This window comes from Hypomesus transpacificus, chromosome 22, assembly GCF_021917145.1.
Source record: "Hypomesus transpacificus isolate Combined female chromosome 22, fHypTra1, whole genome shotgun sequence".
Lineage (NCBI taxonomy): Eukaryota > Metazoa > Chordata > Actinopteri > Osmeriformes > Osmeridae > Hypomesus > Hypomesus transpacificus.
Window position 1 is genome coordinate 9,578,463 of NC_061081.1, and position 25,198 is coordinate 9,603,660.

General features: G+C 45.2%; 1 protein-coding gene across 1 annotated transcript in view; it reads left to right on the top strand.

Moving 5' to 3' along the window:
• The window catches only part of ctnna2 (catenin (cadherin-associated protein), alpha 2), a 64,391-nt gene that overhangs the window by 6,602 nt on the left and 32,591 nt on the right, over positions 1-25,198 (top strand). Inside the window, exon 2 of the mRNA XM_047045094.1 lies at positions 3,458-3,610. Within this exon, the coding sequence (XP_046901050.1) occupies positions 3,458-3,610 (153 nt within the window). The remainder of the gene's footprint in view (positions 1-3,457; positions 3,611-25,198) is intronic.

Below are 25,198 nucleotides of genomic sequence, written 5' to 3' on the forward strand. Positions count from 1 at the left end.
TCCATCTCCCAGAATCCGTTAAGTATATGGATCTTGAATTTTTATTGTTTTCAACTGTTACCATTTTATCTGCGCAGACATCACTGCAGCGCCTCTGTATTCCTCCACAAAGTCATGGCACAGATGAGAAGACATGACAAAGACGGATGAGGATAAGGGATGAGGGTAGTGTGAAGTACAGGTAGTTTACAAGCCATCAAACGTTTGGGGGAGAAGTCGCCGAAAGCAATTTACGCTCAAGCACTCGTTCGCCCTGTCCTTACCATTTCCAATTTTCCTCTCCCTGTTTTTGCAGACAGGAAGAAATCTGTGACATGCTCTTTGTCAAGTTGGACCCCTTTCTCTTTCCAATTTAGCAGTGAGATTACTTGACGGAAACTGTGATTCCATTGACGACAATGGAGACATTAAGCGTTTTCAACTGAAGTGGAGTTCTTGGATTGCCTGTAATTGGGTCGTACCGTTTCCAAAAGACATCAGCTCAGTTCAAAGGTTACTAGAAGGGCTTGAGGAAGAAAATAAAAACCTTTGGAGGACTTTATGGTCTGTGAAAAAGGCTTTGTCTTCAGCACGCAACCCGCTCTGAGCTTGTGGACTCAAACTGTCTGCATGGATTACAATTGAGTCTGTCCCTTCAAGCTACTTCTTCCCCTCGTCAAAAGTACTCTTGAACAAGTCTGTCTCTGTCGCCACACAAGACGTCCACATGATGTATGAGGGAGAGCTGGCCCAAAGAGAGAAAGAGGGAGGGAGACAGAGGTCTGAGAGATTGAAGTTGGATGTGTGGGTGTGGTGTGGGCACCAGGATGCTGAAGGTGCAGGCAGAGACGGAGGAACAGGGTCATCCTCTCCCAGTCTGATGTCTCATCGTCAGTTCCTACCCCCTCTTCAGGCAGACGGTCCCTAAAGCATGGAGGCATTTACAACTGATTCATCTACCAACTGTGTCAAGAACAGTCAACAAGTTCACTCCAGGTCATTTCCATTGATTGTACAGTATTTGATCTGGAGAGATTAAGGCATTGTTGCACCATGATACGTTCTCAGTGGACAACCCTTTTGTTGAGATGCCACTTCCTCTGGCTTGGAGCACAGAGAAACGCAAAGAGAATAGTCTTATTTAGTAGACGGGTCTTTATTAAAGGTTATTAAGCAAAGCAGCCAGGGTTCATTAAGAGGGATAGATGAGATGATTGGCACAGTGGGAGAGGGATCATTACCTTGCATCAACTCTCCTCGCTGCCCCCCAACCCTCCACCCCCTCCTCTTTTTCTGAATTTCATGCCCAGGTGCCTTGCCTATTGAACACAGCCCTAAGATTGAAATACAGTACCTCATCTCTGTCTCTCTCTTTCCATCTTTCTCTCTCTTTCTAACGCCATCATTTTCTTTCAACTGCCAACTTTTAACTTGTAGGTATGTCCAGTTTCAATACTGGAGATGGCCATTGTTTTCTTGCCTCTTTCCCATCATTGCCAGGAAGGCAGAACAATTATATGGGAAAAGTAGTTTGGGGTATTTGGATTATGTCCTGGCCCAGCTGCTGATCTAGCTCACTGTTCTCCAAGAAGCAGGTTGTGTAGTCCATACTGACACGTCATGAAGCCATAATTTATCATTAAAGTCTGTGGACACTGATAGTTAAGTTTTTAATTGCTTGACGCGCTGATAATTATTGCTGGGTAGCAGTATTCTGCCCTTGTCAATCACCGGCGCTCCAACCCCTTCCCAGTCCACCACCGCCCTCTAAATGTTTTATATAGGAACACGCAGCAATAATGTTTTCTTTACAGCTAATTATGAATGATGTCCTCTCAAGTCCTGCAAATTCCCACATCCGAAGACTTCATTTCAAATAGTTAATTAGTCCCATGCAGTTGTTCTTTGTACTTGTGCAAGAAGACAAATTTAACAGGTTCAGTCTAAAACGATTACAACACGTGCGCGTGTGTGTGTGTGTGTCTGCATGGGCATGTGTGTGTGTGTCTGCATGGGCGTGTGTGTGTTTGCCTGCCTCAGTAGCAGATCTCTTCAGAGTCCTGTGAGACTAACTGGATTTCTTTCTAAGATGAAGCACCTGTCTATTGTCATTTTTACCACAATTCCCTCCAGTCTGTTTCACTGTTGAGTATCCTGAGACTGTGAATACCATCAGTGTCCATTTAGCACTGAGCGGAGAAAAGAGCCTGCCCTATGCCAGTTTAGCACAAAATTATTCTATAAACAAATATAGTAGCCATGGAGCACACCCTCGTAAAAGGCCTCATGGGGAACATGACTACTTTCGGGCGGCCATTTTTATGACTTCGGCTGTCCATTCTGGCCCTACTGCCGCTTGTGAATTTTTCCTCATGGACTCAATGCATGTTTCCTTTCTATGTAGCTATTTATCTTTCTCTCTCTCTCTCTCTCTCTGTCCCTCTCTGTCCCTTTCTCTTTCCCTCGCTCAACACAAAAAGGGGACCATACACATGAACACAGTATTCAAGTCTTTTATTGTCAGATGCACAAAACAACACAGGGTCAGCCTGGGCACTGAAGTTCTTAGGACAACACAACGCAAAGCAACCTGGCATAACATATAAGTACTCACAACCTATATTACACCTATGATAAGTTAAATTATAATAGAATAACCTCCTAAATATACAAAATAATATACAATACAGTATACTAAACCTCTAATACACATTATAATATATACCAACCTTATATACCTATACTAACCTAAAGACAAGTGGGGTAACAAATTAGTGCAATATTGCTGATGGTGCAACCAGTGGCTGAAAATGACAGTGTGTAAAGTGGCTAGTGAGGAAGTGGTGAAAGTGTATCACTGTCCATTCAGAAGCCTCATGGCCCTTGGAAAGAAACTATTCTCCAGGCTGCGTCTGCGAGACCGAATGCTTCAGTATCACCTGCCAGAAGGCAACAGGGTAAAAAAACTGAAGGATGGGTGGTAACAGTCTCTTAGGACCCTGCCAGCTGTCCTGAGGCATCGTGTGTGGTAGGTGTCCTGTAGGGCCGGGAGCTTCCTGCCAATGATGAACTCAGCAGACCTGATCACAATACGAAGGGCCTTGCGCTCCCTTTCTGTGCAGCTCCCATACCACACAGTGAACACTAACTACTACACTAACTGATGTCCACCTCGTTCATACTGTTGCTGAGGAACTAATCTGACATTCTCTGCCACACACTGATAGGCTTCTATGCAGAAATTGTTATGGTGTTGTTGGTTGTATGCATCCGTACACAGTCAAAAGTTTAGCTTTTACAATGTTTGAGTCCATATTATGGAAGGAAAAATATGTCCACGGCGATTTCGAAGGTGCACAAAGTCAAACGCTCTCCTACATAGGATTTGCATTCAGACGCACCGCACAGTCATTATAAATACACAACAGCGAAAAAGTTGAACCTTGGTCCCACTAACCCCCCTCTCCTCCGTCCCCAGCTGAGGAAGGCGGTGATGGACCACATCTCGGACTCCTTCCTGGAGACCAACGTTCCCCTGCTGGTGCTCATCGAGGCGGCCAAGAGCGGCAACGAGAAGGAGGTGAAGGAGTACGCCCAGGTGTTCCGCGAGCACGCCAACAAGCTGGTGGAGGTACGTCATGACATGCAGAGCACAAATAAACAGGAAGTTGCTTGCGCCCATCACAGGTTTTTCTGACGACTTTGGATGCAAGTGGTTTACAGTGAGTGCTCAAAGCTTTCATCACAGCAGTGTCTTCATTCTTGGGGCGCCACCAGTATAATTTGTTTCTAGTGTTTTGTATGTGGATACTCACAGTGTCCAGTGACATAGCTCTCAACGTAATTGCTGGAAAAGCCCATAATGCTTTACTCCATTGTCAATATACAGGCCGCTAGCTTTGATGTAGTCCAGCACGTCAACAATGCATATATTGTATTCACATAAAGGCCTATTGAACCTTTTGTTTACACACACACACACACACACACACACACACACACTCACTCTCTGTGAAATTAAAGGATCAAACCCACTCTGCCACTCCACTACAAGTAACACCACGTGGCAGCAAAAGAAAACAGCTTAAATGACATATGTCCGCCCTTCTCCAGACGTGTAATTGGGCGCTGGATCGATCTGGAGTGGGTTGTTTCCTGGCAGGGTAAAGAGCTAGGCAGTGCCGGGGTCGTAGTGACAACCCTCATTTCTCTCAGGCCTTCAGACTGCTCTTTACCTGACAACAGCTTTGTTTAGTGTGCACCAGGGTCACCACAGTGCTAGTGGCCGCAACTCCTGTCTGCAATGGAGAAAGGGACATTCATTTCTATACTGAACTTTGGACGCCATCCCGTTTCACAATGTGGTTATGACATTTTCTTTGAGAGTAACTTGTTTCAGTGATTCATGTATGTGTTTCTTGAGTGATACAAGTGTTTCTGGTATCAGTGACCCCAGAGTAACCATGTGAGAGAACCAGAGAGGCAGACTCACATGGCCCTTTACAAACACAGTATATATTCTAGCCTCCATATCTCCCAGCCTTTGCTAATTCAGTCCAACCTGAAACAGGCAAAAGGTTACTAAAGTATTTGCAGTATGGTAGTGGTATTAAAACAAAAGCATTTAGCCTCTTTCACATCCATGCAAGATGCCAAGGCTGACAGTGTAGCTTAGCACAGACATGCGCAAACAAACACAGAAGTTGTATGTATAAGTGGAAATTTACAGACCTGTTCAAATTAGTGTTGGCACCCCTCCACAAAAAAAAACAAAGAATGCAGAATTGCTTCTGAAATAACTGAAAAGTGACAAGTCATTGGCATCCACTATTGTTTATTCCATATTTAATATATAAGAATTTCCTGTCCTAACATAACATTGTAAATAGTAAAACTATAATTATAAAAACTAACATTATGGGATCCTAGTATTTTATTGCACAACCTTTAGTGGCAATCACTGCAATCCAACATGTTCTGGAGCGCTCACTGACTTGTGCTCGTGTTCCTGAGCAGCCTGCTCCAGCTGGCTCAGGTTTGATGGGTGTCTTCTCCAGACTGCAAGTTCCAGCTCTTTCCATAGATGTTTGATAGGATTCAGATCAGGACTCAGAAGGCCACTTCAAAACTGTTTGTATCCATGTTAGGGTGCTCTTAGCTGTGTGCATTGTCCTGCTGGAGGATCTATGGCCTGTGACTAAGACAGCTTTCTGACATTGGGCAGTACGTTTTGTTCCAGAATGCCTTGATAGTCTATTTAATTGTGCCCTGCACAGATTCAAGACACCCTGTGCCAGGCACAGGAAAGCAGCCCAGAAACCTAACTGGGCCTCCTCCATGTTTCACTGTATTTATTTGCACTATTTAAAGTGTTCTTTTCTTTGAAAGCTTTTTTTGTGTGTGTGTCTGTGAACATAGAACTGATGTGACTTTGCCAAAAAGCTCCAGTTTTGACTCATCTGTCCCAAGAACATAAGTATTGTTCCTTGTCACTCAAAAAATTATGGATGGTTCATTCAGCAACTGGTCTACCTTCACCTTGGAGTTCAGCTTGAATCTCTTTGGCAGTTCTCCTTGGTTCCTTTCTTACCATTCACACTATCCTTCTGTTCAATCTGGGGTCGATTTTTCTTTTGAGGCCACGCCGAGGGAGGGTGGCTACAGTTCTTAATAATATTTGCAACATCTTATCACAGAAACATCAAGCTTCTTGTAGCTTTACCATGCTGGTCTTTTATTTTCTTTCTCATCTACTAAGACAACTCGCTCTTTTGCTCTCTCTACTCCATGTTGGTGTGGTGCACCAAGGCTACAAAATTACAAAGTAGCTACTATCCTCCATTTAAATAGGGTGAATGAATGATTTCAAGATTGGAGACGTGTGATACTAATTACTAATTAATTAATTAATTACGCATTTTCTGCGACTCAGTGATATGTTTGGGTATGGCCCTGGGGGGGGGGCCCTTCCGGACTTCTTGTATAGGGGCCCAGAATTTGGTGCTACGGCCCTGACTAATTAGATAAACTAATTGGTTGGGAAAATCACGATAATCCAATTATGTTTAATTTCTAAGGGCTACTAACTCATCTGTCCGGGCTATTTTACAATATATTGGTAGAATGAGGAATAATTCATCTCTTTTTACACCTTTGCTTCATTCTATGACATACCAAAGGCATGCAAGTATACATGATGCAAATAGCTTTTAAATAATGTCATCACTTTTCAGAAGGAAGGAATCATTATTTCAATGAGCTGTAAGGGTACCAATACAATTGAGCCTATCTGTATATGTATACTATATGCAAACTTATTATTAGGCATTCATTTTACAACACGTCCCACATGAGGTCATGTTCAGTCATAGGGAAGCTCACAACACGCATTAATTTAAGGTCCTTTTTATTCAGAGCTACAGTCCTCTTATTAGCATCAGAGAGCATCAGAAAGTACCCATGTCTCCCGATATGGTATGCATGGCAGGGAAGCAAGGCAAATGATATGTTCCCGTCTCCATACATAGTCTGCCTTCAGCATGTGTGTACAGATGCATATTGTGTTCTGCTCACGGTTGAAAGGATGGACAGCCTTGCAGTATCCCTGCTAATGGATATACAGGTATGAATATAGATGGGTTTGATAGCCCTGAATGGATTGTTGTTGGATGCACATGCACAGGGCTGGAGCAGTTTTGTAACCACACAAAGCTTTATCTCTGTCTGGATATTTTGAAGGTTATGTACGTTTGATTATATACGTGTGAACGAGCGCACACACACACACAACTCTAATCCTCTATCATACTACCAAACCTCTTTATGCTTCATAATCAAAGCTGGAATCCACATTGTCATCACGTATTGTCATTTTCAATTTCAATATTATATAAACATCACTTTATCTCGCTAATCAGGCATTATCCTTCACTCTTTTGTATAATTGTTCCTTTTTTTCTCCATCCCCACCCTCTCTCTCTCTCCCCTTCCCCCTATCTCTGCTCACCTTGTTGAGTACACAGGTCCACCCTGAACCCTCATCCTAATCACATCACTCTCATTATCACCTGCCCTGACAGGGGCCAGGAAGCCACTAATTACCTACGAGATAATTTGATTGGCTGGGAGAGGAGTGGGAGGGGCCGCAGCATGATGGAGTAATGCAGTAGACCTTGTGCCGGAGTCGGAAAGAGAAATGTTTATTATCCAGTTTGGTCTGACCTTAATTAACCAAAATGGGATTGGGGCTTTCGAGGTGGACACCCTCTTCACAGTCCAAAAAGGTTTCATGCACATACCGTGCACTGACACACACACACACACACACACACACACACACACACACACACACACACACAGTCTCTCTAGGTCCTTAGGTGGGGGGCTGAGACAATTTTTTGGCAGGCCAGTCCCAGGTTCCTTCAGTGTGCTCAGGCATGCAAGGGAGTGATATATACGACTTCTGACAAGCTTTACACTCCTCATAATGATGATATTGTACCTCACCCCGCTCTGGCCCAACTTCAACTATCTGAAGCACTTAGTCATAGAGAGGAAGAGAGGAGAAAGGGGAAAAGGTTACAGTAGAGAAAGGATGAGGGGATGAGAGGAAGAGAGGATGGGACAGGTGAGAGAGAATGAGAGGCAAGAGAGGATGAAAGGGGGAGAGAGAGAGCTTGCTGCAGGATAGTGAGAGGGTATCCCTGTGTTCATGGTCTGATGGACAGGGCTATACAGGTCTCATTAAATCCCAGGGCTGGTCCTAATGAAAGTGACCTCAGCCTGACCCACCATCCCTGCAGCCTCTGAATGGGCACCTGCTGATCTTCAAAGATCCCGGCTTTACTGCTCCTTGACACCCAGTCGCACATACACACCCATACTCGTGCACACATAAACACACACACTCTCTCTCTCTCACACACACACACACGCACACACACACTAAGGGGCACACATATTGAAGCATAAACAGTAATTCAACAGTAAAAATCACACACACACACACACTCAAACATACATTTCTCACACACTCACACACTCATCTTCAATCATAATTGATACTCTTTCAACCCCCTCCACCCCCCATTAAGTGCCCATTCTATTAGCGATGGTCAAAACCCATGTTCTCATTAATTGAAACCAAGGAAGGACATTATTTAGTCCTAGCTATCAAATTACCTTGAAAAAAATGTTTGTATATATATTTTTTTTTTACTAAACCCAAACAAATTACACTCGCTGCCATTGTACATGGAAGTGACTTCACACACTGTCTCCATTGTAATGTGGAGCAGCGGCTCGTCCCTGACCTTGGCTCAACGCCGTCTGAACGACCTTCAGTGGAGGGCTCATTACGGACCATCCTTGGGGCCTTTTTCCGGTGCGGCCCATTTGAAAGGGATACTGCTCTCTCTCTCTCGCTTTTGTGCTGATGGAGGCCCCTGGCCTCCTCAACCCAGGTTTGCTCACGTCCAATCAGCTGCTCCGCTCCTTTGCCAGTCAGGCTGTTGTTTTTTTGTTTTTTTCCCCCCCATTGTACATCAATGTCACCTTCATGGACCTGGCGCATGTTATAGTTATTATTTTATTTTTCATGCAACTTTTCAGTTTATTATTTGTTTATTAGAGTTGTCTCATGTCTATAAATGAACTACAGCATGGCGGATGTCCACTCCAGTTATTTCTGGTAGTGAGGTCTCGAACACGGCCTTACTGATTCTTTGCCCCTGATTTCCTATGGGTGGCACCGTCCTAACAACCTTTCAACCTTGACTATCCTCTCAGGGCCAGTATCTCCCTTCTCCAACATACCTTTTTAAACTACTTATACTCCCCCTTTTTTATCACCCTTCCAACCTCCACACACACACACACACACACACACACACACACACACACCCTCTATGCACTCTCTCACACTAGTGTCCTTGCCTTGTCTCTTTTTTATAAGCCTTAATGGCCTTGCTGCGTTGTATTTGCATGTCATCCCTTGATGTCATTTAATCATTTTTGTGGTCCTTTTCTCTTTCTATTGATCTGAATATTCCAGAATTTTCCTTCACTTCGCATTGTCATTTGTATCTCCCACTTTGCCATAATTTATTGTAAGGGATAATGCCCCTTCGAGGTGTACATTATCACCTGATAATAATGCTTTTTTTTTTTTTTTTACAAACATTCATTTATGTTTTCATGCGTTTTGTAATATAAATCAAAGGTTTTTCAACGTTAGCCAACTCTGATATTTTTTATCCGTTCAGCTCATAGAACCAACACCAGCTTTCCTTTGGCTGAGCCCGAAAGCTAACGTTATGCTAGCATGTTTCAAAGGCAATAACATTGTGCACGGTTGACAAATAGTAAATATAATTTTACAGTATGTTTGACAAGAAGACTAGCTATATAACCAGCCATGTCTCTATCCCAAAATCAATATCAAAATATTCACGAACAAAGTATCGGCCAAATACTAGTACTAGGCTACAGTACGGCCACAGCCTGTGTAGCGAGTTGAATAGCAAATGGATGTGAGATGTCCGCGTCCAAAGTTGACATATTCAGTCATTATAATTTGACAGTATGTTTAACCACAAGACTAACCAGCTATTGAGCCATGTCATTGTCCCAGAAATCAAGATTTTTACGAAGAAAATAATCGTCATGTCGTGTTGGCCGCAGCCTGTCTTGAACAATCATCTCAGTGACGTTTGGCTAGCAACAGCAGCTTGCTCGTAGCAAACTTCTTTTGAATCAGCCATTTCCCCCTAAATTAATGTCAAACTTATACAGTTAGTAGACGGTACTGTATGAATCGCGATTCCATCCTGAAATACTGCCGGTGACAACGTTGTTACAGTAGCTTGTTTCAAAGGGGGTTCGCTTGTTTCTAAGGGAGTTCTTAATGAATTTTGAGTAGACTAAATGCTTGAAAATATAATTAGAAGGGAAAAACCTAAGGGGATGGACCCACCTGCAACCAACGCAAGCGAGCACACCCTATCATTTCCCCAGAAATTGTAACCTCTCTAGTTCTTACTGTTATCTTGTTCAATCATGTACCCTGAGAGTTCTGAAGACATTTTAAACTTTGATCAAGCATTATCCAAATATCAAAACAATTTTCATCAAGGGGGGGATAAAATAAAATTGAATTAATACATTTTTCGTGAGCATGCTGTCTGGCTCTAGCTTTTATCTATAACTATTAATAATAATCTGCAACAGAGGTAACAGTCCCTTCCCTTCTCAGTACAACCCCCCCCCCCCCCCCCCCCCTGCTAATTTCTGCAGCATCAGTTCATTAGAACCCCGTCAGTGGGATTTACTGCTGTGACCTTAGTCTGGGAGTGAGGAGAGTCAGGGAAAAATCCAATGATTATGCACGATCGATACGTGGTTGAATCTAATCAATGCCGAATTGGCCTTCAGTGCCTGACGCTGTGAGACGGACCGCCGCAGTAAATATGATTCCTGTGTGGGTGCAGCGTATCAGGATCTGTGCAGGACACACCAGGGAGGGAGGGGTGAAGACAGGGAGAGGGGAGGGAGGAAGGGAGGGAGGGAGGGGTGAAGGCAGGGAGAGGGGAAGGAGGAAGGGAGGGAGGGGAAGGCAGGGAGAGGGGAGGGAGGGAGGAAGGGAGGGAGGGGTGAAAACAGGGAGAGGGGAGGAAGGGAGGGAGGGGTGAAGACTGGGAGAGGGGAAGAAGGGAAGGAGGGAGGGTGAAGACAGGGAGAGGGGAGGGAGGAAGGGAGGGAGGGGTGAAGACAGGGAGAGGGGAGGGAGGAGGGGAGGGGAAGGAGGGGAGATGGATGGCTGTTGAAGCTGTTGGGAGTCTATTTGTGATGACCCAGACCTTCCCTAATTTCCTTTCAACGTAACCCTCCCCACCCTCCCAGTTATGGGCCTCTGAGGAAATCTGTATGGTAGAAGCACATGGAGCAAGGTAGGGCTGGGAGGGGGGTAGAGGGCAGTTACGGAGGAGATATATCGTCACCCCTATCCTACTTATCGTCAGATCTCCTGGCCAAGAGATATAAGTCATGTGACGGGGGGTATGTATCAAAGAGACTCCCCATCTTTGCTGGGTTTATCTGACTGAGGGAGGGGAGACCACAGGGAGCTGAGGGGGGAGTGGAGGGAGGGGGGAGTGGAGGGAGTGGATGAAACTATGAGATATAAGGACAAACTAGAGCCCCTCCTCTGGGCTCAGTGTCAGTAAACCTCCCAGCTCAGCAGTCACAGGTGACACCAGAGGATTAACGGCCGCTTTAAGGTGACAAAAGAGGGACGCCAAGTAATTTGATCAATACCGCCACGGGCGATCACCAATAAGGGATCTCACTGCTGGGTACCTGGTTGCTACTGCACCAGGAAAAACATAGGGATGTTAAGCTCAAGTTTGGCTGTCAGAGGACAGTCTCTGTCCCTTATAGCTGGTGCTTTAAGGGTTAATGGAAGCTCAGTGTTTTGAGTCAAGGTTTTGATAGTATTGGAGGTGTTTTCATGGGGAACGTTGTCCTTGTATAAAGGGGGACAGCCATGTTGGAAGGAAGTCTCATCTGCATTGTTAGTTTCAGTTCTTCAGCAGCTTCTCAGGTTGATATGTTTCAATTTACTTTGATGATTTATTCAGTGGCTATGAGCTCTCTGGAAACACAGCGCATGTCAGCTCAGCGGCTACTGTGCGAAGCACTTACACGCATTTGTTTAGCCTTGGGCGCTCACCCACTCTGAATTAGAGACTCTTCATTATCAGGAACATAACTCTGTATATATCTGTGTTCACCGCTGTTTGGAAAACAGACTATGTAAAAGGTCCCTCAGCTGGCCTCTTCTCCTGCGGGACTGGAGAAGATGCCTGTCTGTCTGTCTTGCACCAGTCTGTCTGTCTGTCTGTCTGCACCAGTCTGTCTAACACCAGTCTGTCTGTCTGTCTGTCTAGCACCAGTGTGTCTGTCTGTCTGTTTGTCTAGCACCTGTCTGTCTGTCTAGCACAAGTATGTCTGTCTGTCTGTCTGTCTAGCACCAGTCTGGCTAGCACCAATCTGTCTGTCTGTCTGTCTGTCTGTATAGTACCTGTCTGTCTGTCTGTCTAGCACCATTCTGGCTGGCTGTCTAGTACCAGTCCTATCTGTCTGCACATTCACTGCCCCGAGGGACACAATCAGCACAGCACATCACCCCAATCTGACAGCTCTGTTCAGAGGGCTCCTTCAGTCACACCTCTGATCTTTGAGAAAAAGACTGGCAGAGAGGGAGGGAAGAGAGAGAAGAGGTCACAGAAAGAGCGACAGAGAGAGAGAGACAGAGAGAGTGATGCAAAGTAAGCTGACAAATGTACCACTCCAGAAACAAAGTGGTGAGTCTTGGAGTCATCGTCGTCACGGCACCTCTAGGGGGCGATTGTATCGGCCACTCGTTGATGATACGAGATGACTGCGGCGCAACACGCACAGCTGAGAGTCACCAGCATGAATCGCTTGCTCAATAGGCGGACCACGCCAAGCATCGAGACAAAACACCCTCACGGGGGAGAGTGACTGCGCTGCGTGGTGAACGGGCTGCAGGAACCCCCCCACACACACACACCACCTCCCCCTTCCCCGTGCCTGTCTCCAATGTGACACTAAGTGGATTACACCAGATTAAATATGACAAAAGAGTGGAGGGAGGAGAGATAAGACTTGACATGTCTGCCTCGAACCCGTACCCTCTCACTCCTAACGTAATACAGCGCCCACTTACAGTACTTTGGAATGACGGCTCCTCCCATGTTGCGCTCAGTCGGACGGCCGTGTGTCTCACTCATACATCTCTCTGGGGCTGATTTACATGTCCTTGCTGTGTCTCTGGGATGTGTCCCATGTTTAAATATGTTCCTCTCCCTGTAATGCTGGTGCTCGAAGTACACACTGGCCTTTATCTTGTCAGTCGTGAGACAAATGACCCTGTTTGGAGTTGATATTCTTTTTTCTCTTCTTGAACAGAAAGGTTGTTTTTTTTTTTCTCTGCGAAATATTAACAAAGATGTAGGTCTGGCTTTCAGACTGAAGGATGGTTTGTTACTGTTCGTTCGCCCATACGCACTTCTCAGACGCTTGTAACAGAAATGTGGAAACGGTCCTCAAAATGCACAGCTTACTGTATATGACACGAGCATGGAGAAACCTTGACAGTGTCGAGTCAGGACATTGTCTATGTCACCCAGCCTGCCATTAAATAAATGGAGCCCAAATGTGGCTTGCTAGCACAGGAAATTGTTGTTGTGTAGTGAGGCAGAGGCACGTCTACATACAGTATCTGATAATGGCATGTTACAAGCCTTATCTGTCTGGGTGGTGCCCAGTGCTGAAGTGACACACACACACACAAAGGATTAGAAGGTGGTGGGTAGTAGCTTCTTGTCTAGAAAGGGGAGTAAATATGAGACACGACTCTAATGCGTCTGGAGTTATTACCCATCAGGCCAAGCGGCCCTCAAGTGCCTGTTCCCCCTCGCCTTCTGCTCCCGCGCGCCATAAAACTCAATTAAAGTCTATCTCTATTTCATCATGCGTCGCTGAAGGATGGAAGGGAATCAGGACCCTCTGTCTTATCCCAAGCGCATAGTCTCTCTCCATTGCACACACATGCATACCACACACACACACGCAAAAAGACACACAGACACACACAGGAATTGATTTCCATAAGCTTTCACAAATACGTGCATGCTCCATATGCCTGTAAACAGCATGGGTGTTGGCACATGCATGGTGGCAAACATACTCTGCTCACACATACTGTACAGTACACAGTCAAAATGCATACAGGTGAAAGACACACACACATACTTTACACATCAGGCTTATACAGGCCTTCGTAGTAAGAGATCCAGCACATTGTGACATCTCTCTCTCTCTCTAATACGCAGTCAGAGCTCACATTGTCCCCTATACAACAAGAATATGAAGATGCAGCATAGCAGGGTTCTTTAGATGTGAAAATAATTGACCATCTTTGTAGCTGGCAAGATGTATGCTGGAGGCCAGGCATTAGCATACCTTCCTCTTCAGTGGTGATATCAAAATGAAATGGGTTCATTGTTGGAGCTTAATAGAATTTGGTGTTTGTATTTTGAAAGAAAAACTGTATAAACACAAATAAAGAGTTCATCCATGACTTTTGTAGGGGGTAAAACAAACTGCACCCTGGCCTTTTGTCCTACGCCCGTCACGAACGGGGCTCTGCCCTGCACACGTACATGCTTACCTGCACACACCTGAACCCCTCATCCCTCAGAGCTGACCTTAAGCACGCGCGCACGCGTGCACACACACACACGAATACACACGCACACACTAACAGCACAGCAACAGCCTTCGGTGAGAGCCTACAGCTACAGTATAGCAAAGTCCAGCAGGCTGACAGAGACCTCTTAGTGTCTGACTGGACGCTGGGGGAGAGACTTCCTCCTAATAAAGAGGTTTGAGTTAGAAACTGATTTAAGTGCGTGTGTGTGAGTTCATATATATATATATCTTTGTGTGTGTGTACACTGTGTGTTTGTGATTGCAGCCAGTTTCCCGCTCCATCACCCAGGTCTCCCCTGTGGTGGTGCTCTGAGCTGAGATGTTATCATGTGTTGGTGAAGGCACTAATGAAGGGCCTTTCTCCACGGATACACACAGGAGGGACGTTCTAGACGGACGCTGGGAAAATTGGCTTGAGCGCCCAGGTGAGAGAAGGAGCATAGAGATCCCTCCACAGGGGGCTTTTCCTCTTCCTCTCATCTCTCCATCTATCCAGCCTGTAGGCACGGTTCAGGGTTCTAGTTGAGACCATTTGGTCCACCTTCACTTTCTCTCTCTCTCTATTTCTTTCTTTCTTTCAGGCCTGTATGTTTTCCTGTGTTTTGGTCCCACCTCATCCTCATTCTTCTCGTTTTGCTAAGTGCTGTGGCAGGATGTTTCAGGCATTCCTGAAGGCTTTCTGAAAAGGTATTCTTAGAAAATGCTGAGAGCTAACCTGATGGCATGTAGTGCACTATCCTGCAGGCAAGCCTCATATTGACAACACATTCCTTTTAACCAGATAACTACTCTTCTCTACTGTAATCTACTTTAACATTAGATTACATCAGTATAGTCATATGTAGTCAGATATTGTAGTCAGTCTTGGAGGAAGAGATGGGACCAAAAGATAGAATAGTATATGGTCCAGAGAGCCACAGTAGATAGAAAGAAAGAGAACAGGGAAGGAAAACCATCAATTAAGGCGCTATGGTCTCTATTCAGGAATAAACACAATTTTATTTATTTTTAAATGATCATGTTCGCTCAATACCAGATGATGAGGGGGTCAGGGGTTTTCTATTAAACACAGGCGCCCTTCCGTGGTCCAGAGAGGAAGACCTGAATAGCAATTAGATTGGAAACTGGCTAATGATGAGCTTTGATTTTCACTCAGTGCCCTCCGTGGCTATGAACCAGCTGTCCTGCATCTTGATAATCTCAATCATTTCTGTTTTATATTCATCATACCAGGATTTTTTTGTCAAAATAAATGATGTCGCAGTGGATTAATTTGAAACCAACAGTGGTCATGTGCCGTCAGCATGGTAGGCTTTTCCAAGGGTGCCTCAAGGGAAAGTTCTGTTTTGAGCATGTGCTTACATCATCAAAGGGCTCCCGTGCCTCATGTAATATTAACACATGTTAAATCTGCAGCAGAGAGAAGCAGAATCAGTGTGTTTACACAGCATTAGCCAGGGCTTGCCATGCCACACAGAGAGAGCAGCCATCTTGGTGTTGACAGACTACAGGGGGAGTGATCCTCTGGGGGCGCAGGAGTAGGCTGACCGTTTTAGTGCAGTGGTTTTCGCAAAGTGCCTCTACTCAGAGAAATATTTGTAAAAGTGTGGTACGTTTTATGTGATTTGGAGTGTATTGGCATCGATATATGGAAAGAATTGAATTGAATGAAGTCCAAGTGTCATGCTAGTAATCCTTCCTCAGAGAACATTTCTATTTGGTTCAAGCGCCTTTTTATATTTAATGTGCGGGGTTACTTAGAAGTTTTTTGATATAAGTGAAGTTGGTAGGTTGCCATAAGGAGAGATGGAATGCAGGTGGGGGGTGGGGTTAGTGAAAAGGCAGGGGTCACTTGCTGGTGAGCTGCATGACTTTTTGACACAGTCTTAATGTAATCATGAGAAAGCATTGGCGGTGAAGTGGGCTATCGTCGTCAAGTCAAATCCTCTGGAGATTAAGCCCATTAATCATGCACGCCGCCTCATTTGGTGTTCCTTTTTTCTATATACGGACGCTGATTTGCACTTGGGGCACGGCGGGGGCTGGTAGGGGCGGGCGGGGATAGAGGAGAAAAAGAGGCAGGAAGAGAGAAAGTGCTTTGCGGAGCAGAAGAAAAGCCATCAATTCTCATTAGGAAAAATAGATAATCTCAGCAAATTAGAGACAGGGATTTTTTTCTTCTTCCTGCGGTACAAAATGCAGGACAGAGTGCACAAGCAACTGTGCGCCTGCTGTCCCTGATTAATTAGGTGAAAGGATAGAAGCTAAGGAGACTGTGGTTTTTAACCAAGATGGCTTATTAAATGCAATAGCGTTATTTATTGGAGGTCAAGTCCTTTGAGGAAATATTAGCACCGTTTCCAACAGGGCTGTGATCTACAGCTTTTCATACAGCAGTTCTTTACCTAGATATTTGTACCACCGCCTTTTTTTTTGTCCTTAATCAAATTATTACCTCTGTATTCCGTTGACGTGAAACTCAAGCAATTAATCATTGATATGAACTACAAATCCCTGCACAGTGACAACAGCGATGTCCTAGTTAAAGCTCAGACAGTACTACACATTTTTGTTGTAATGACGAACTCTCAGGTGACAAATTACACTTTGTGGTGAAGTAAATGATTACCTTTGTTGTGACTACGATACCTAATGCATCCACAACAACAGTCCTTTTGGGTTGCATGGTGCAGGTTAGAATAAGGTCATTCCACACATCACGTTTGGTTGCGTTAGGCTATCTCTAGTCACTAACATGCACTAATCCACACCAGTGTAGATAGGGTTAAATTAAGATCGTTTTGAATGCAATTATACATCCTTAGCCATGGAATTGTGTCCTTTAGCCTGGTATGTTAACCTCCATAATGAGCAAGTGTTGCCATGCTACAGAATCATTTATATACAATTCTTGATTATCAAGTGAACACAAAAGAATCCCGGTTCACTCAATCCCGTTAAAGAGGCATGTTGAGAAATGCGTGGCCATTCTGACAGAGGATGGTGATGAGATCTTGGACCGATCACAATGACAGGTTTTGTAGGGATCAAGCACACCTTGGCTTAACCATCATAAACAATTGAGGTGACAGGTGTTCAGAAAAATGGGGCAAAGATAGATTTTGGCCCAGAGGCTCTTGAGTGGACGAGGGCGGGGTAGGAGCTAGTATGAGGAGGCTGTGGGGTAGAGATTTGGCAGGAACAGAGAGGGCCTTTGCTGTAATCCCAAAGCACTATGGATAATTGGGTTCCACCATTTATCCTGATAAGGATTGTGCTAAATATGAACACTGCTAAGGTCAGACGTTTTGTTTAAATTAATAGACCCACATTGCTGCTTGGGGGGTATTTAGGGTAACCGAGAGGGGAATTCAGGTGAGGTCTAATTGTCCAACTTGGTCCATGGACTTGAAACACTGTCTCAACATTTACATTTATTCCTTTACATTTATTCATTTAGCAGACGCTCTTATCCGGAGCGACTTACAGTAAGTACAGGGACATTCTCCCTGAGGCAAGTAGGGTGAAGTGCCTTGCCCAAGGACTCAATGTCATTTTGCATGGCCGGAAATCGAACCAACGACCTTCTGATTAATAGCCCGACTCCCTAACCGCTCAGCCATCTGACCTGTGCATTGTTGGGAGAAAAAACCCTCCAGCCCAATGATGATTCACCTCAATCATTGATACCTGTCATTGGGCTCCAATGTGACTCCCGCTTCTGTAATTCAACCTATCACATCCTCCTTCTGCTTCAGAGGGTTCCCACTGAGACACAAAGAGCTTTGGCATAGATAATAACTGGAATTAGCGTAGCTATTTCACCATTGGTGGTGTTTGCACTGTTAGCAATGTTAGCAGTAGCAGTGTTTGCTGTGAGCAATGTTAGCTGTTACCATTATTAGCTGTTGGAAATGTAAGCTGTTAGCAATACTTGCTGAAATGTTTGAGAAGCCACAAGGTTATGGCTGCTGCTCATGCTTCTGCGGTTCTATCCTGTAAATAAATAATAAAAGAAAGGGGAGGCATAAATCCTGGCGGGCACAAGCGGTACATACCTCATTTCATTTCCCTCTTCCTGTGACCCGGACTTGTGTTATCTCTCCCCTCTCAGCACTTTTGTTTGTTTATTTTCTATTTATTACCAAGTTTTCTTCTTCTTGCCTTCCCTCCTGGCGTGAGAACAGATAAGCGAGGCTTTGTTCAGACAGGCCAAAGGTGAACAGGACTAATCTGTCCGGTAGATGTACGCTCAGGTTATAGACGTGTACATGCTGCATACTAACCAGCCGCGTGTAGCCGACCGAACGTACTGCACCCACACACACATGTACAAACACACAAGTGTACAGTCACATAGAAAAGCACAAGCACGCACAGACAGACATGCAGGATCCCTCTTTATTCACCATGGTAGATAGGCCTATTAGTAACCCTTCACCCTTCTTTCTCCAGCACTAGAACATACTGTAGCAAACGTGCCTGTAACTTCATAGTGGTAAAGGTTGTGGTTAAGGTCTATAAACTCGAGGCGTATTCTGTCCAGTGTTTATATAACCCCTGGCGGACATGGCATACTGGACTGGATGAAGTCGCCAGTATTCAAACCCATTCTCATACAGTATGATGCACATTGTACTCCCTCAATGTGTGCAGACTGGAAAATGGGTTTGTTTCTACATGAGCAGTCCCACAGCACATGGGAGGATACAGACTGTACTGTACGTGCCTTTAGGGTCATCAGATCCATACGTATTCAGTGGTCTGGAAGTCAAGACGTGTCATAGCTCGAGATGTAAGCATCAGGAACGAGAAGCTACATTCGGACGCTAAACAGTCACATGTGTTTTCAGCAGGAGCTAAGAGGACAGGACCTGCGTTGTGTGTGTGTGTGTGTGTGTGTGTGGGAGTGTGTGTGTGTGTGTGTGTGTCTGTTTGTTTGTTTGTGTGTGAGTGAGTGAAAGGGTAAGAGAGATAGAGCAGAGAGTGAGTGAGCAACATGGAGAGGGAGCTGTTAGTGTCTCCCAACATGCAGAACCAAAGTTCTTAACTGCACAAGATCAAAGACGTATGCTCTCTCCCCTGACAACACACGCCATTACAAATGTCCTGATGTCACAGCTAATGGGAAAGATAACGGCTTGAAAAGAGCCCAGCCTGTAGCGAGGCACAGTTTGTATGTGTGGATAAGAGGGCCTGGTGTGTGTGGTGTGGTAGTAAGGCTAAGGGTTTGTGTGTGTGTGTGTGTGTGTATGTGGAGTGGAGGGAGTACTAGGATCAACAGTAAGGGTGTGTGTGCATGTGGAGTGGGTACTAGTATCAAAGGGTGTGTGTGAATGTTGCGGTGAGGGCTAGTACGGTGAGGGGTATTTTGATGTCAAGCTCTCGTCAGAATGACTTGTTTTACAGGATTGATGTCTTTAATTTGACCCTTAATCATATGCTGTAGCCAGCTTTGAGGAGCTTCTTTTAGCCTTCTTGTTGCTAGGTAGCGTGGCGACGGTGGTGGCAGAGCTGGGAAGTGGCGGGGTTGGGTTGTGGGCGGCCGGGGGGGTGTTGTGCTCGAGTGCACAAAAACATCAATTAACACATTTGTGGCACTTGTCCTTGAAAGTATGGCAGCCACTCTGATGGCCATCATCTCCCTTGCATGTCTCTGTAGAAGTATGCTCTGTGATCATGGGATGTGGGGACAGAAGGGGACGCATGGTAAGAATGAGAAAGGAGAAAAGAAGAGAGGGAGATCTGAGCAGACAGACAGGCAGGCAGGCAGGCAGACATGAATACAGACAGACAGATGGATACAGACATGCAGACAGACAGATGGATACAGACCTATAAAACCAACAGAAATAAAGCATGTAGAAATCAATTGCAGCTGTGGCTTTTATCATGTTCAAATTTCATGATCTAGATTCAATATTAGGACAAGCCCAGTCAACAGGGAGAAAGTACCAGTGGGGTATCTATATTCCCCCAAAGTGTTTGTAAATCTCTCTTTCAAAAACAACAACCTGAAAACAAACCTCATCATATGAGTGTCTGTGCTGTGTGCTGACACGTTGTACACACACACACACACACACACACACACACACACCCACATACCCTCACTAATTTTCAAGCTTTTTGCTGTCCCCCTAGAGAGAGTGCTGAATCGGGCCGCTCATCCTACAGAACCAGCTGCTAACACACAGAGAGAGCTTTCCCTCAGACAGCACTGGAGGGAGAGAACACACACCATCACATATATTAACACACACAGTCCTTCACACACACACACACATTCTCACACACACAGTCCCTCACACAGACACACACATACACACACAGACTCTGACACACACACACATACGCAGTCACTCACACACGCTAGCAAATGTCCAAATGCACACAAACCTCCCCCTCAACACACACACGCTCCCAATCCCGTTAGCATAAAGCTTGCACATGCACCATGCCCGCCTCTAGCCTGTCCCACAGGAGCCAGATGAAGGGGGAGTGGTGCCAGGGTGTATTCCTCAGGGCTCCTGAGCGCCTCCCAGCCACTGACTGCTTCTTCTGTTCCTCGGGGGGCCCCAGGGATCCCTTCAGCGCACATCTGAGAGGCTGGCTGCTTTTTATAACCCGCTCCTTACTTCCGACACTGTTTGATTAGGTCCTGACTGACACAGATAGAGCCTGTTATGACACGCACACGCACGCACATTCACACGTGTAGGCACACACATTTTGATTCTGTCTCACTCTCTCTGTTGCTATCTCTCTTTGGCTCGGTGGGTATTTCTTGCTCTCCAGGTTCTGTTTTCAAGAGCAGATCAGCAATGATTTTTGTAAAACTGCAGTGCTAAGGCCTAGTAGTGAGGGCCAACACCATTCTGACACACTTTTTACGTACCATTAATCCTCTCCCTCGCTTATCAGGCCTGGCTTGCACCCTCCCACGGTCGCCATGGACACTGGTGGAATGTAATCTGCCTATTGTTTCTAAGGGCTCCTCTTTTTTCCTCTCTTTTGCAATTTCTCTCCCTCTCTCTCTCTCTCTCTCTCTCTCTCTGTTTCTCTCTCTCTCTCTCTCTCTCTCTCTCTCTCTCTCTCTCTCTCACACACACACATGCTCACACACACCAATCCCTCTCTGCCTGTCCCTGTTGCATTCATGCATAGGCAGCACGCTAAGTGAATGGGAAGCCGATGGGCGATGAGTGATGCCTGCTAAGCTGGTTTTAGTCACGGGGCATTGTCATTAGATTAATGGAGCAGAAGGAGCCATCCGTTTGCTCTTTCTCTCTCTCCCTGTCCCTCCCTGTCTCTCCTTTTCTCTCCCTCCCTGTCTCTCCCTTTCTCTGCCTCCCTGTCTCTCCCTTTCTCTGCCTTTCTCTCTCTCCCTGTCTCTCCCTTTCTCTCTCTCTCTGTCTTTCTCCCTGTCTCTCTCTCTCTTTCCCCTATCTGTCTGTCTGTCTGTCTCTCCCTCTCTGGAAGGGGGAGGAGGAGAGAGGAAGGAAGGACAACAGGAAGGAGGAGGGGAGGTGTGATGAGGCTGATGACTCAGCCTCAACTGGAGGATGATTTGGCTGTTTACAGCCCTCACTCCCACACACACACACACACACACACACACACACACACACACACACAGGCTCACTTATTGGTCACTGAATTCATGTCAACGCAAACAAGAGAGCTTAAACGCACACGCACAAACACACACACACAGACACACACACACCCACAGACACACACCCACAGACACACAGACACACACACACACACACACGTGTGACACTGTGTTTCTGTAGTGATAAGATTGTTCCATAGGCCCCACCAGGAACAAAACAAGGGGAGAATAAAAGTATACTGCGGCTGGCTGTTACACAGAGGCCAAGAGAGAAAGAGACAGAGAGACAGAAAGACAGAAACATGTTACCATGGCAAGTAATCCCAAACCCATTCCCATCGTCTCTCCGAGCCAATTACCTCAAACCTTTGTTTTATGTGGTGGCCCAGCATTTAAGACAGTATGTATAGTCACCCTATAATATTGTCAGCAGGGGTATTAGTTAATCTGTCTGATTGTCTGTTAATGGCAATATATTGACAGCATGTATGAATACATATTTCAACACTTGATTTTGTTTTTTGAAACTTAAATGTCCAGGTGAAAATGAACGACTCACAGCCAACACTAGATGGATCAAAACTTTGCTTTCACTGTACACGTGTGAAAGAGGCTTGGCTGAGTGTACTTGGAACCATAACAACACAAGTTTGCTATTTTCAAAGATTATTTCTGTGTCTATCGTCCATGCAACTACATAACTCCCCACGGTTTGAGAACAACTGTACTGGAAGAAACCTGTAAATCTGTATAAAATCAAACAGACCAAAGTCTGTAGGAAATAAATACACGTGGTTATCCGGATTCATTCATAGTTGCATGTGCTGGTAATGTGACAGGGAAATTTAATGATATCGTTAGTTTCCAAAATGCTTCCGAGTTGCACAGAGCCTACCTGTTTACCTCCCTCAGAGAATGACTGATCCCTGGTTAGTCTCACTCACATTAATGCTATTGTTGTGTTGAGGTTTCTCTCTGAGGAAGAGAACAGCAAATTGATGGACTTTTGTGAATCATGCATTATTTATACCTTGTGAAACTCTAGAGATCCTGATCCTGAAATACTTTAATATGAGGGCAAACAGAGTACACTTTCAATCTTACTTGGAAGATGTCCATGTTGCATTTAATGGGGTTTTTTCTTCATGGAATCCACTTTTATTTCAGCATTTAAGTATTTGATTTCAATATTGTTTGACTGATCATGACATCTCTCTGAATATCTTCAACTCATAAGTACAAGTTAGAGTATTCTTCATTGTCTCAGTACAGGGAAGAACAGCATTCTGGTCCATAAAGCAAAGAACGAGTGGTTTGGATTGGTGTCCCTGCATTGCCGCAATACCATGTAATGGTCATCTGTTGACCTAGGTTGTAGTCAGGTCAAAAAGTCAAACGTGAATCGGTGACCCATAATCATTTCACCCTTCGATGTACACAAATAATGACCTCAAATCAGATTCATTTGGGAAATTACCATTACATGAACACAAGATGTCTAACCACTCCACTGAGACCTGCACTGTGACCTTGCAGCCTTATTGGTAGCTAATGAAGCCCACCTGTTGCCTGCTGCCTGGCAACTACCTCAGAGGTCAGAAGGCCAACCCACAGCCACACACAGCACCCAGGAGCTGCCTTTTTGAAAACTTGACTCCGGCGACGAAATCCCACTTTAATATCTGTTTAAATATGGTGGATATTCTTCTCCCGAGGGGACGTTTTTAAAGTGGATAATCAAGATTTTCTGGTGTTTTACTGCTTTATTTACCGAGGACATGTCCAGACTACACTCCTCTGGGAGCAGTTGGTCTGGCCACGCTTTACTTCTGACCACTTAATTACACCGATCCTACATTAATTGGACTCACAATTTATTGCTTATCATTGCTTGGTAAGAAAAGCACCTATAAAACTCTCTGTTCGAAGGTTTGAATTAATTGGAGACCCAGGGCAGAGGTTGTGTCTGTTCTCCTAATGAACTAATTAGTTTAAGTGATTGTGGGGAAGGGGCTAATTCCGATGGTTGTATAACTGTCTGGACACAGGTTTACTTCCTGTTCTGCTATGATAGCCATTGTCTATACTTCAAAAACCTGAGTCTTGCTTTGGCACAAGCAAGGCTCCTGAAAAGGGAGTGGATGTGGATAGATGAGAAAAGCACATTGGATGCTTTGGTTTCATACTGTTGTCTTGTAAAATCTCCTTGTTTATGTTATGCAACCGCGAGGACTTCAGTGTTGGCAAGGACGTCAGAGAATAATGTAGCGGTTGAAAAGTTTTTGTTTGAGGTAAAAAGAAAAGCTGTCCATCTGTCAACACAGACAGCCTCCGTACCAGACACCTTGAGGAAAGGTCTCTCATTACGAGGCGGCAACTCCTGACCTTTCCTTTGAAGCCTGTCTATCTAAGGGGTTAGTGGGGGGATGGTGGTTGACTAATGCAGCAGTTCTATGCTGATGAGATGGGAAGGGAGCACTGACTGGAGACCAGGGCTTACACCAGGAAATGGCAGCAAAAAGCACTGAACAGGTTTCTAAGGTGGATGTTAGGGGAGATATCGGTGCCAGCAACTTGTTTTTCGTTCAAGTGCTTTTTCACAGCTGATTAACAGGACAGCTTGTTGTTAGTCACCAGTGCTATAGAGAGTATCTAAGCTACAAAGGTGGATGGTTGTTTTTGTGGGGCTTTATTTGTTGATATAGGACAGTTGGAGAGAGAGACAGGAAAGCAGAGAGAGACGGGAAGAGGTGCATAACACAGCCTTAGCCGGATTTGAACGCAGGGCCCTGCGTTATGCATCAGCCTAAATATGGTACATGCTCTTACCAAGTGAGCCACCAGGGTGTACCAAAATGCTAACAGGGTAGCTCTACTGCGCTGCAGTACTCATCCAAATGCCACCCTGCTGTTATCAAAATCCCCCCCCCCCCCCCGCTGTAATCCAATTGCCCCTGCCGTCATCCTGCCACAGCCCCTCATACAGCCGGAAGGAGAAGCAAACAGGCCAACCTCCAACACAAAGGAGTCGTGGGGATTACGAGACCTGTGAGAACCATGTGGCTAGTGTTGTGAAGGTGCCGTCTGTCACGTCGCAGATTTCTCGGCAAGCGATGTCTTGACACCAATAAATACACCATTCTTTTTTAAAGAGACCCCTTAAGCGTTTTGTTGCTCTGTGACACAGTGCTTTTTAAATGCAAGGGACGGGGGGGGTAAAGTACAGATAGATGAAAGAAACAAGGCAGCCCATTTTCATAATTATGACTCCAATGCCAAGTCTGACTGCATAGCTTGTGCTCTCAG